Below are 13,461 nucleotides of genomic sequence, written 5' to 3' on the forward strand. Positions count from 1 at the left end.
AAGCATTTCAAGGCGTTGCCTCGTATCAACTCGATCACTACCGCATGTCTTTGAAGTTACTGAAGTAAGTATAGAAAAGACAAATGGAACGGCGTAATTATGTTATCTAGATATTTTCAATCTCAACCAAACGTAGAAACTAGATGTCAGAGATGAAGCGTGAAATGTCTCACGCCCACGCCACGTTGATTGAGAATACGATAGGTCTAATAGGTTGTTAAGTTTCCTATTTCCCACTGATTCGAGTATCGAAGTAACTATTATTATTTTTTTAAGACGAAATTCAGCTAGTCGTACAAATCCAGGAAGAAAAAATTCTGTAAAGTGGCACACGAATTGAAAGCGTAATGATGCTATTTCAAAAACACACTATCCTTTCGAAAGCACAATTTCATTGTATCATATTAACTCTATCCTATACTTAGTCAACTCGCGTGCATGTTTTCGTACACGTATACATATTAAATACGCAATTAAAAACACGATCGTATTCACATACATACAAAGCGCGTACACGCGCGAACCATACATCATCACTAACAGTAAATTGTCTTGTCTTACTTATAGTGTGTCTAGAGCATTGCGTCTGTAAGATCCTGTATCTATGATTAGAAAAACTTGACCGATAAACAGCAACTACTGTACCGTTATCGATCGTTAGCCAAAATTATTATATACGTATTTGACGTGTCTTTTAGAATGCCTTGAAAGCGAGGTAACGCATGTAAGAAAAAATCAGAGAAATACTCTCAAATAACGGAGAAGAAACTCACAGCAAAGGTGAAAATTGAATTGGCGATCTCACCGACGACAGGCGCTACAGTGTTACTTAAAAATTTGCATCGTATTAGGTCGTTCGAAAAGCTTCTTTCGTTTTATAAGGAAATAATGAATGCGCAATATTTTCCGTTTTATATTATTTTATCGAATTACGTATGATCCATTTCGTTCTATCAAAATAAAGATCACAACGTTCGACAGATTAGGTTTCATGTTTGTCGTAGGTGTCATGCATCGTCGTAAAGGACGTGTCTATAAAAGAAAGACACCTTTCGGACAACCTAATACGTGTTACATATGCTACGAAGGATACTGGAAAGGATATTCCTTTTTCAAACGATCTCGCAGAGTATTTTTCTGGTATTTTTCCCAAGGACCAGAATTCATATTTTTTAGGACGCGATCAAGGAAAAGTATGGAAGACGTTTTTCTTAAGTTCATCGATGTAGACAATAAAAACAGGCTCGAAACGTTGCATCGAAATCGTTTCTACGTGCATGCATCACTCGAGCGTTCGTGATTTTCATTCTATATAATTTCGAGCAAATAGATGATCATTATAATGCAAATAGCACCAACTCTCCAACAAATACTAAAGAGCCATTTAACCGTCTGTAGCGTCGCGATCTTGCTTTCGTCGCATTCGTGTAAATGGTCTGCAAGATTCTTGCTACTGCGTTACCACACACACCTTACGCAAATATTTTCAACCGGTTTAAACATCATTTTTCATTTTCAATGTACGTACGTATGTTATTTGGAATTCTTGTGAATTTCGAGTATCTATTTCTCGTATGATATTTTAGTATTACATTTCATGTACGAAAGGGAATAAAATATCCAAAAGGAAGTGTCGTACTAAAGTTCACGGATATTGGTCACTGAAGGCCATTAAGAGAAAATATCTACCGTGCCATTTCCACGTCGGTTATCCTTTCCTCAACTATATTATTCCGTCTGGCTATCTCAAAGGCCAAGTCGAGATGTGTTCCGTTCACTTCTTAATGCATCGCTCCACGAGCAAGCACTCGAGCATGCGTCAGATGTACGATTTTCTCTCGATCGTTGCTCAAAAAATGGCTCCAGCCAACTAGTATCCATGAACTCTTCTGCTATATTACAACTGGAAACGATGTTTAAAATAGGTATAATCGTGAATTTTCTATTAAAACGGTTAATAATAGACGAGTAATAGTCGCTGGGAAGTATTCTTCACGACGTAACGTAATAGCAAGCAATCTTGCGTTCTAGATATAAAAGATTCATACGTTAAAATTAGGAGAATATGTAATGGAACGCAAAATTTAATATAAAATTGATTACCTAATTTTTCATCGCGGCACTTTTAGCGAGAAAAATATAACGATAATTGATATCCACGTACAATGAAAACTTGTTCAATTGGCTCTATTTTAAACGACGAAAGGATTCGTGAGGGATACAAAATATTATATAATATCTCGTCTATCGTAACGTAGGCACATACTATTCGAATAGGACTCAATGATCTATCTTCTCTATACGAAATCTATCTCCTTCTCGATAGCTACTCGCATCTTTATCGAGGATATTTTCGGTGGTATCTACTAGAAGTATAATAGTATTGTAACTGCTGGACAGAGAAATCGAAAGGGAATTGATTCGTGTAAAGGGCTCGGTGTCCCATAAAAGGAAATCAACTAAAGTGACGAGAGGTGTTTAAAGTTTAAAGGGTCATTGAGCCGATCACGGCCAATATGAGTACTCGCAGAAAGCTACTAAATAAAACAGTGGAAGATTATGGTCGGGCTGTGCTTGTACTGGCTGACAGATGGTCCAAACGTATAGATTATGTATTCATTAAGAAAAGAATATTAATCGAGGACATAAAAATATAACTGACTGTGTTACACGGCGCACGAAAAAACCATGTACCAGAAGAATTACGCGTTTACATAAGAAAGTTTAGATAAGAATTGGAGATACCTTACTCTTATAAATCTTGTCCAATCGATTCTTTAGGAAACGTAAGATTGATTTCGATGTATGTTAACTTCCAATCTCCTCGAGCGAAATGGAGAAACCGTTTGCACGCTGTACAAGATTTCGCTATTCCTACGAGATTTCTAATTCGTATAGATTTGAATGCATCCGAGACTAAACGTTGATATCAAAATGCCCTACTGCTCAACTCAGTGAATGTTAAAAAAATGAATGGACACTCTCGGTTATTTATTATGCAACTTAACAATTTAACTCAACCATCCTAACTTCGACTAATATTTAGCAATGAAAAACGATATACATTTTCCGGGAGGCAAAGTGTTGTTCACGAGAACCTGATAATTACTCGAATCACGAATATTAGAGGGAAGAATTTGGGTAACATCGCGTGCACGCAAGGAAAGTTAAATAATCATACGTTTTTCATTATTAAACAGCGTTAGTATCGATCTTTTCAATGTAACCTACGTGTGTGTGTAATACCTCGGATTAATTGTTTAAATAGTTTGAAAGTTGAAGAGGTAAGACGATATACGTGTTTTCAGGCACCGTGCGCTAATCACAGCGAGTTGACAAAACAAATACTTATACGATATGTTACAAGTAAAGAAATTTAAACAAAGAAAATGAAGAAAGAGAGGGAGAGAGAGAGAGAGAGAGAGAGAGAGAAAGGTAAAAATATTCATACGACGGTATATTTTCAGTGTAAAGAAAATATATATGTAATATAATCCGTGGTAATAACTACGTATATCTTGTAGCTTTAACGTACCGATGGAAGCGATCTTCTTTATGAGCGTTTCGAAAATTTGAAATTGAAAAGAGTAAACGTTGTAAAATAATCATGAAAGCTATGCGCTGAAAATAAATTCATATTTTTCTTTTAATAACATAGAGGAGGATTTGTTTCCGATCGGTACAAGCATATAATCGGATTATTCGTTTGAATGTTGATTGTTAAATGTTAGGATAGAGAACTTTAAGAAAACAATGCCCAGTCTACAAGCATCGTGCATCGGAAGTATGTTTCGTTGCGTGTGGAATTCTGTTGTACCGGTAAAATTCTTTCATCGAAATGGAAACATCGATCGTTTCTTAATTTTGCCTTAAATATACGTTCTCGGAAACTTTAATCGTGTAATTTTCGCGTGTCACCTATCGTCTAATATGCATATATTGGCAATTAAAAATTAATGTTACTTTGTTATTTACACATATCGTTAAAAAATTTGTGTCATGTGTAATATCGATTATTCTATTAAAAACTTATAATATTACGAGGCGTCTGGAATCAATACCCACCAAATCCATTTCTTGTTTTGATAATTCATTTCGTGATTCATTGTTATTATTGTTTTGTATAGTTAACAAAGTCGATCGGACTTGGCGAGTTTTGATTTTAAATGTCTCACATATTTGTTGGAAGCTAAATATCAAAGAGGGTATACATACGTTAAAAGTCTTCTGTATTATTTACTAATGTGTACAAATAATTACAAATAATTTGATTCTATTGATATATGAAAATAGTCATACATTAAATTCACATTTCCGTATTATACGTAAAGACTACCCTAAATAATCTTTAAATTTATACATAATTTCACTTGATTTTGTATGAGAGAACGTACGTTTATTGTTTTATTTTCGTAAGATATTTATCAAGTACTGGAGTCGACCTTTCGCAAATATAATTTATATGCAAGATTATTTATAATTTTTTCGAAACATAAATATAGTTTGATTTAAGAAGTGTAATCACTGCCATTGCTTCTTTGCAACGATATTCACTTTCCTTATTAGAAATTTTAACACTGCCTCAAAGGGGTGGCCATTAATATTTAAAACACTGGCATCAACGAATGAATTTGAGTTTATACTTACTGAAATAAATTAAAGTTTTAAAAACACACGAATATATTTTTGGCGACAAAATCATCGTTTGGAACGCTGCGTTCATAATTACTTTAATTATAACAAAGTCTATATAAATATATTGATATGATTACCTTAACTAGTTATTGTATTATACTTGAAAGTATGTAACTATTTTATAAATAAATAGATAATCAATGTTGATTGTTTTATATCCTTTTTTAATAGTATACCTATCAAGAATAAGGTACTAACAACGAAAAAAAACTATACTTTATAAAAGTCTTCACCATTTTTTATTTTCCCATCCATAGTTACACAACTTATTTATTTTTTTGTTACACTTAAAAATATTGCAGAAAGTATTATGACTTTCTTGTATATATCTTATAAAATCTTTTCAGACACTAACTCTTATTTGTAAAGTGATTTATGTTAATTAATAATATTGACTGAAATGTATTATCAAATTTTATGAACAATATGCTTCATATATCAATATGTATTTCAAACATATAATACACAGTTCCTTCCAAATATATGAATTAATTAAATTATATTAATTAAAGTGGTGTTTTTATAAAAATGTAGAATAAACTATGTACTTATAGACTCTGACTTCATTTTATCCAATAATTGTTGTCCAAAAAAATCCCAATATCTCCTTCTTATTGTATCATGTTTCTCAGATAATTCTTTACATAGCTAAAGTTGTAATTATACGTATAATTATAAATTATATTAATATAATGCATAAATATTTATACAAGTAAAAATGAAAATACCTTAAGAGCATTATTAATATGAAATATTGAATCTGGTGACTCATCTGTTATTGGTTTTTCTTGACAAATGTCTATAATACAGGCCAATAAATGATTAACACGGCAGCCAGCATTATACAGGTCTTCACATTTCTGTCTTACTTTTTCATTATAAGCCAAACCATTGCTATCATGCATCAAAATACTAAAATATGGTATATAATTCATACATTAATTAAATTACGTAATTTACAAATGTGAATTATATAAAAAACAATGACAAACAGTACCCTCGAAGGTAATTCCAAGCACTTTCATTGCCTTTAACTAATTCTATTTTATCTAAGGCATAATCAATTTCTCTGTCAATTATATCTTGTTCAAACTTAGTTGTGTTATTTATTACAAAATAACGTTGATTCCAAGCAGAATTATTACGAACATCTTCGTTCAATAAATGTTCTGTATATTCCAACTCTTTATCAAATAAACTGTACATTACATAAATAAAGAATTTGTTATTAGTTAGTATCTGAAATCATAAATTAACAAACATAATAAAGATAAACAAGATATACTAACTTAAATGTTTTTATACACCATTGACGATGCTGCCAAACATGATAATTCTTTGCATCAATTTTTAAAATATTTTCTGTAAATTCTAGTTCCCCACTAGCATCTTGAAGCCATTCAACAATAAGTTTCCTATGATGCCACACTTGATAGTTCTTAGAATTATATTCCGTTAGTATATTAGTAGATTTTAATTCATCTCGCAATTCTTTGCCGAGAGCTCTAAGTATCTCCCTCCTGTATTGCCATACTGTATAATTTGCAGGATTAAGGTAGATACAATCTTCTGTTAAAGCTAGTGCACGCTCCGACTTTTCACCAGATTTTAAGATAGCCCGGAAATAGTCATACGAGTCCCTAACTTAAAACAATAATAAAATTTTAGTTAATAGAAATATTATATGTATTAATTTAATATTAAATGAAAATAATGGATTTTGTTCATACTGAAGCAAATATTATATATAATTATCAGAAATATATAGGAGCATGGATGGAATATTTTTTAATTTCTAAACATTATGATCTGTTTTATACAAAAAATAATAATACACATGTTTTTTGTACAGATTTTCATAATTTACTTTTATTATCTGAACTATTTATGTAATATTTATTTTCTCTTTCTAACCATAAAACAGATATAATTAAGACTTAATATGATATATTTCATAATAAACAATGCGATATTGCATTAATTTACAATTTTATTTTTCTATTTTAACACCTACTTAAATACTTATCTGTTATATTTTAAAGTATATGTATAAGGTTAGGTTATAAGGCAGCGAATCATGATCAAGAATATAATACAGACAAAATAGAACTTATTGTTATTTAAACATAACGTACATTCCATAAAACATAAAATACTTACATTTCTCAGAATAAGCAATTGAGACAATAGGATTAGGGCCGTCATCCTGCGGTACAGGAACCACATCTCTCCATTCTTCACGATCTCTGTATAATACCCAACTTGTCTCTTCGGAACTTTCGTCAGAGCTTTCCATCATTTTTTATTTTTACAAAAGGCTAGTAAAACGACAAAAATGAAAATCTACTTCCACAACTGAATTACAATATCAGTTTTATGTTTTATCTTTTCAAACCTGTTAAAGCCTCCATTACATATAGTGAAATGTCGATAATGTATCGATAATTTCCGCTATCGAAAACTATCGATATATTTTTTATGACAATCGATAATTTCGATATGTTCTATTTCACGACTATAGGTTTATTCCAATATACCCCATACACCAAAGTATTGAAAATTTATAATACATTTTACTATCTATAGTATATGTTACACTGCTAGAGATGAATAAGGAGATCGCCGATGAGAAATTCGGTCAAAAGTATGTCCCACAAATTACCGCCTCTAGCAGTCAAACGACCAAACTTCTATATGTGCCTACAGTTAATCTGACTTTATGTCGTTGGATGGACTATATATAAAATCTTATCATATCCATTTTTTTTATTCCTGATAAAAAAGATATAAATACAATATACCCACAAAAATAATACTATTTATATATTACTTCTGCTCACTACAATTATAATATTTATACGTTATTTCCATATTTATCTTTTTTATCGATAATCTCTATTGCGAAACACTAAAAGTTGCACTTTCGATACTTCATATGTTATCCAGTACGGCTAATGTTAAAATCAGTTATATCTTATTATGTTTATATGATTACAGTAATTACAAGTATAGAGTACACATAAAGAGCGTGAAATAATCACTATAAGAATTATTATTTCTGCTGCGTATTTTACCTTTAGCCATTATTGGAGTTTGTATTTTCTTCTCAATAGATATAGGAACTATACGTATAAGTATATATGATATTTGATGTTCTATAATAATTTTATGTTTAATATTATGCTTTAATCACACTTTATTATTACTTGTACGTATTTGTACATATACGATTGATTTTATTATTATAACTATGTAATTCCTAACAATTCCAAAAAACAATTGTTTAAAATATACATAAATGTCTTATAGAATTACAAACTACAAACTACTTCTTATATAAAATCTTTTCTCAAATTATTCAATATTTTGTTTGGATATATACACTTTTTCTCACACAAAAAAACAAAAATGTATTTCACCATATATTAAAAACCAATTTAACTGAAGTTTAATGTATTAAAGAATGCAAATTTATGAATATGATTCAAATATTGTGAAATATCTCAATATTTTTATTTTTAAATAGAAGTATCTTGTTCAATGGTAACCAAGATTTCTGAAATATATAAATATAAATTGTAAAAATATTTCAAAGAAAATTTAGGATATATTTCAATAAAAAAAATGAAATTCATTCTTGATAGATCTTAATAAATGTTAAAGTATTAATTACTATTTTTAACAGTTGCAAAAACATTTTATGCAATTTTATAGTAAGACACTTTGCATATATTTACAAATATATTACTTTTTCATAAATTTATTAGATAACACATCAAAAACATTGTAGTTATATTATAGAGCTGTGTGTTTCAAATAAAAAATTTTAATAACATCATATGTCATAATACAATATTACCTAAAATAATCTACATATCGCGTACTTCCTAAGGAATAATCTGTTTTGTATCGAGCATTCATCGCATTCTCTTAGTATTTTCTCCCACATTCATACTGAATCAACAGTTTTACAATCGCATTTTTTTGAGCTACCAATTTTCATTACTGTTGTTATATATGGCCAAGTGTTTGAAACCAATGAAAATTATGTTTTGACACTTTTTGCATGTAATGATACAAAATATGATAGCAACAAATGCTATAATGCAAGCAGTTATATACAAAGTTTACAATTTTACTTTTCACAAAATTGTAATGCATAATAAATAACGTACTATGTATAGCATTTCTTTCTTTCTTTCAAAGTTTCACTTTACGTACATAATGAAAATTTGGTACATATTTAATTCTTGGATTAATTCTTCTCTTCCTTCTTTTCAGGCCCATCTTCCTGTTGCTGATGTTGATTTTGACTTTGTCCTTCTCGTTCTGCGGCCATCTATATATATAGTCAAATAAATTTAATAAATATAATGAATTTAGTAATAATCAATATTTTAATAATAAATAAAGTACGCACTTTCTTATACGCCATTTCAAACAACTTAAGACTAGCTTGTTGTAATTCATTTGTCTGTCTCTTGATCTCTTCTGGTTCCGTATCGTCTTTCTTAGCTAATGTTTCTCGCATTTTTGCAACCAATTCTCTGAGTTTGTCACACTATAAATCATTGTTAAATGGTATTATGATGAAAGGGAAATTGATTTGACATGGTATATCATATAATATCGTATACCATGTATGTAATAATACTATATATAAAGCCTTACTTCGTCTTGTGGCAATTGTGCTTTAAATTCCTCCAATTTGGATTCTGTATCGTGAATGATTCCCTCAGCTTGATTTACAGCTTCAACTCTTTCTTTTTTTATTTTATCTTGCTTGGCATATTGTTCAGCATTTTTCACCATGTTTTCAATTTCATCTTTACTAAGACCGCCACTTGATTGAATAACGACTGTAAATAAAAAATAAAAATTGAATAAATAAAATAATTTTGTTTGTGTGTATAAAAACTTAATTCATTCGTAAAAAAATATACTGGGTTTAATTTATACATTTACATACTTTGTTGTTCTTTTCCAGTTCCTTTATCTCTAGCAGATACGTGAACAATTCCATTGGCATCAATGTCAAATGTGACTTCTATTTGTGGTACTCCTCTAGGCGCGGGTGGAATTCCAACAAGAGTAAATTGTCCCAAAAGTTTATTATCGCTAGCCATTTCTCGTTCGCCTTGGTGTACTTTGATTTCTACTTGAGTCTGACCATCAGCAGCTGTAGAGAATACTTGACTCTTTTTGGTAGGAATCGTTGTATTTCGAGAAATTAATCGTGTGAAAACGCCACCCAGTGTTTCAATACCTAAATAATACAAACATTAAACTTCAACAATTCTATGACCATAACTAAAAAATAAAAAATTTATTTCATCAAAACTCAGGAGACTAAGATCTTCATTTTGTTCAGAGAGAAGATTAGTTGTTATAAGCATCATAGTCTAAAAATAATTTTGATGAAATATATAAAGAAAGAATCATTTACCAAGTGACAGAGGGGTAACGTCCAAAAGAAGAACATCTGTTACATCCCCAGCAAGGACACCACCTTGAACAGCAGCACCTACAGCAACAGCTTCATCGGGGTTTACTGCCTTGGATGGTTGCCGTCCAAAAATATCTTGTACAGTTTGTTGAACTTTAGGTACTCTTGTCATACCACCAACTAATAATACTTCACCAATGTCAGACTTCGTTACTTCAGCATCAGAAAGTGCTTTTTGACATGGCTGAATAGTACGTTTAATTAAATCAGCAACAAGACTTTCGAATTTACTTCTTGAAAGCTTGAGGTTTAAATGTTTTGGCCCACTAGAGTCCATAGTTAAATAAGGTAAATTTATATCAGTTTGTAAAGAACTAGACAATTCAATCTTTGCCTTCTCAGCTGCTTCCTTTAACCTTTGCATTGCCATTGTGTCTTTAGTTATATCTATGCCTTGCTGTACACAAAAATGAAAATGTTAAAATATCATATATAATCACTTTTAGTACATATTAAAAATAATATAGATTACTTCAATATATATACCTCTTTTTTAAATTCTGACACAAGATAATTAACTAATGCGTTATCAAAGTCTTCACCTCCTAAAAAGGTGTCTCCATTTGTGGATTTAACCTCAAAGACTCCTTTTTGGATTTCCAAAATTGAAATATCAAAAGTACCACCTCCTAAATCGTACACTGCAATACTAAAAGAATATACCATATATTTAAAGAGTATGCTTTTTTCATTAATCAAAATAATGAATAATATTTTATAAAAATAGTCAGAAAATAAATTCAGCATGTATAATGCAATAGTTCTAAGAGACGAAAAATAATGGCATCATTCTTGTTTTGATGTACTTTATATGCATTAATATTAAGTTTACAATATAATTAAAAATATTAAAATTCTCACATTTTATCTTCTGTTTTATCCATGCCATATGCAAGGGCAGCTGCTGTTGGTTCATTAATTACCCTAAGTACATTAAGCCCCGAAATTTGACCAGCATCCTTGGTAGCTTGTCTTTGGGAATCATTGAAATACGCAGGAACAGTAATTACAGCATTTTTTACTGGTGTACTTAAATACGATTCTGCAGTTTCCTTCATCTTTATGAGTACAAATGCACCAATTTGACTAGGGGAATATAGTTTACCATCACCTCCTTGTACCCATGCATCTCCATTAGAAGCTCGAACAATTTTATAAGACACAGTTTTCCTAAAATTATAATGATTAAAAAAAAATTACATTGATTAACACATACATGTACGCGCGTGCGCATACATACATACACGTACAAAATGTACATACATATCCTTTTTGACTTCAGGATCGTCGAATTTTCGTCCAATTAATCGTTTTGTAGCATAAAATGTGTTTGCTGAATTTGTAACTGCCTGACGTTTAGCTGGCATACCAACTAAACGTTCATCATCTGAAAGTTAACAAGTTTATAATTTAATTTCATTAAAACAAAAACTTGGAATCAGTATCATAAATCAAATAGGTTTTGGTATCTCATGTTTTAATGTTTCAATTCTACTTGTATTATTATAAATAGAAATGAATTAGAATATTGTATTTATTGTACAAATTATATTTTACTTAACATAACTAAAAATCAATATTTCATTCACTTTTAGTTTTATTTATATACTATATAGCCTTTAAATAAATTTTATTTGTATATTTGTATTTGTTCGGATCAAAAACAGTTATTTCAGTACAGTACAAACAGATAAAAAAACACGGCATAACTGAATAACACAATAAGACCTTTTTCACAAATTAATACAAAAGAGGTGAATAAACATATTTAATAAGCTGTGTTTTATATGTCTTATTGACTTTCTTTACGAACTTATGTAAATCACTGATTTTACTAGCATATATCAAATGTGAATTATCGATAATGTAAATTATTAAATATTTATTTCATGTATGAGAAGACATATTTTACTACAATAAAAATATGTTTAAAATTTTAATGTTGCAATATTTAAGAAAATAAAATTTTAAATTCTGACCTTTAGTAAATGCTACATAAGATGGAGTTGTTCTTGATCCTTCTGCATTTTCTATAACTTTGGCTTGTTTTCCTTCCATAACTGCTACACATGAAAATGTTGTTCCAAGATCAATGCCAATAACTGCACCTTTCACGCCTTCGGATCTAAGTAAATAATAGATTTTCATTCATGATATTTAAAAACATAGTTACATTATTAACAATACATAAAAATTAAATACAATTTTAATGCATAAAATAATTATAACATGAGCAATTTACTTGTATCTATATTGTTGCAGATCTGTAAATCGTTGGGGTACCGCCAATGCAGGAACCGCAGCCTGGAAAATATTTTAATTTACGTATTCTAAATGTTATATTTAATGCATCCTACTATAACACAATTAATTATAATACAAAAAAAATTTCCTGTAACATTTGTTATAAATAACATATAAGAAAGACGCAAATATAATAAATATCATGCTATCTTTTTATAAAATTAATTTAAAATATATAAAAATATATAATTTTTGTTAAAGGCAGGTCACGTGCCGGCTACGAAATAGCTAATGCTTAATATTGATTAAAAGAACATTTAGCTATAGAAAACATTGAAAAAATAAAGATAAATATGAAATAATAAGCTTAATCCTATTACATGATCAAATAATTGTACAAATTCAATACAAGATAAAAATATTCGATAAATCCAATTGCACGCCGTGCCGCAAATCGCCATCGAAACTTACATTTTTAACAATTGTACTGAATTGTTGTTTTCTAGTAATGTCGTAGGTTATATTGCTACAACTACGAGTTAACAATCTTGCAGCGGTCAACATTTTGATTTTATACGTTTTATCCTTTCAAATTTATAAGAAACTTAAAAAGAGACGCGAATACTCCAACTTTATGTGTAATGATGCAACCTTCAGAGAGACTAGTACAATGCGCAAACCATGCGCGCAGTAGGAACCTTCCATTTTGTTGACCAATGTAGAAAGTATTATTTGGCCAATGAGTACTCCGCTCTGGAAGAATTTACGAATCAACGTATTCCATGGCCTTCGTGCTGTTCGTTACTCGAGAATTACCCCGAATATTCCACAACAGTATAGATATCGTAATCATTAATCAAACAAATGATATAAATCTGAAATCAGGGAAATAAAATATATTATATAATATTTAAATTATTATAATATTGTTATATTTCATTACTTTATTATAAAAAGTAAAAAATATAATTATTCAGCAATGAAAATTGTCTATGGAGGTATTACATCTAGTTGTT

General features: G+C 29.9%; 2 protein-coding genes across 4 annotated transcripts; both read right to left on the bottom strand.

Moving 5' to 3' along the window:
* Nucleotides 1-4,911: 4,911 nt before the first annotated feature.
* Nucleotides 4,912-7,248, bottom strand: LOC126919564 (protein farnesyltransferase/geranylgeranyltransferase type-1 subunit alpha). Of its 3 annotated transcripts, XM_050728954.1 has the most exons (6): nt 7,091-7,248; nt 6,856-7,013; nt 5,985-6,339; nt 5,693-5,893; nt 5,424-5,607; nt 4,912-5,343 (listed from the first exon to the last, which is right to left on the bottom strand). In XM_050728954.1, the coding sequence occupies exons 2-6, from the start codon at nt 6,992-6,994 to the stop codon at nt 5,236-5,238; spliced, it is 987 nt and encodes a 328-aa protein (XP_050584911.1). In that variant the 5' UTR covers nt 6,995-7,013; nt 7,091-7,248; the 3' UTR covers nt 4,912-5,235. The 3 variants fall into 3 exon arrangements, with proteins under 3 accessions (XP_050584911.1, XP_050584910.1, XP_050584912.1); XM_050728953.1 differs by having other exon boundaries at nt 6,856-7,122; XM_050728955.1 differs by lacking the exon at nt 7,091-7,248 and having other exon boundaries at nt 5,985-6,335; nt 6,856-6,999.
* Nucleotides 7,249-8,439: 1,191 nt separating this feature from the next.
* LOC126919554 (heat shock 70 kDa protein cognate 5) lies at nt 8,440-13,125 on the bottom strand. The gene is made up of 11 exons (XM_050728931.1): nt 12,917-13,125; nt 12,444-12,505; nt 12,181-12,326; nt 11,465-11,588; nt 11,063-11,371; nt 10,688-10,850; nt 10,142-10,598; nt 9,665-9,961; nt 9,367-9,554; nt 9,116-9,256; nt 8,440-9,034 (listed from the first exon to the last, which is right to left on the bottom strand). The coding sequence occupies exons 1-11, from the start codon at nt 13,007-13,009 to the stop codon at nt 8,951-8,953; spliced, it is 2,064 nt and encodes a 687-aa protein (XP_050584888.1). The 5' UTR covers nt 13,010-13,125; the 3' UTR covers nt 8,440-8,950.
* Between the last annotated feature and the right edge of the window lie 336 nt (nt 13,126-13,461).

This window comes from Bombus affinis, chromosome 8 (assembly GCF_024516045.1).
Source record: "Bombus affinis isolate iyBomAffi1 chromosome 8, iyBomAffi1.2, whole genome shotgun sequence".
NCBI classification, from domain to species: domain Eukaryota; kingdom Metazoa; phylum Arthropoda; class Insecta; order Hymenoptera; family Apidae; genus Bombus; species Bombus affinis.

Bases quoted from the DNA above. Each gene is read 5' to 3' on its own strand.
- LOC126919564 (XM_050728954.1), bottom strand. From the start codon at position 6,994: ATGATGGAAAGCTCTGACGAAAGTTCCGAAGAGACAAGTTGGGTATTA. The intron at 6,340-6,855 runs GTAAGTATTTTA...TATTGTTTTAAG, and splicing joins AATTGCTTATTCTGAGAAAT to TTAGGGACTCGTATGACTAT. The intron at 5,344-5,423 runs GTATTTTCATTT...TTACAACTTTAG, and splicing joins ATATTAATAATGCTCTTAAG to CTATGTAAAGAATTATCTGA.
- LOC126919554 (XM_050728931.1), bottom strand. From the start codon at position 13,009: ATGTTGACCGCTGCAAGATTGTTAACTCGTAGTTGTAGCAATATAACC. The intron at 10,599-10,687 runs GTATATATATTG...TTTTGTGTACAG, and splicing joins TGTCAGAATTTAAAAAAGAG to CAAGGCATAGATATAACTAA. The intron at 9,962-10,141 runs GTAAATGATTCT...TGTATTATTTAG, and splicing joins CGTTACCCCTCTGTCACTTG to GTATTGAAACACTGGGTGGC.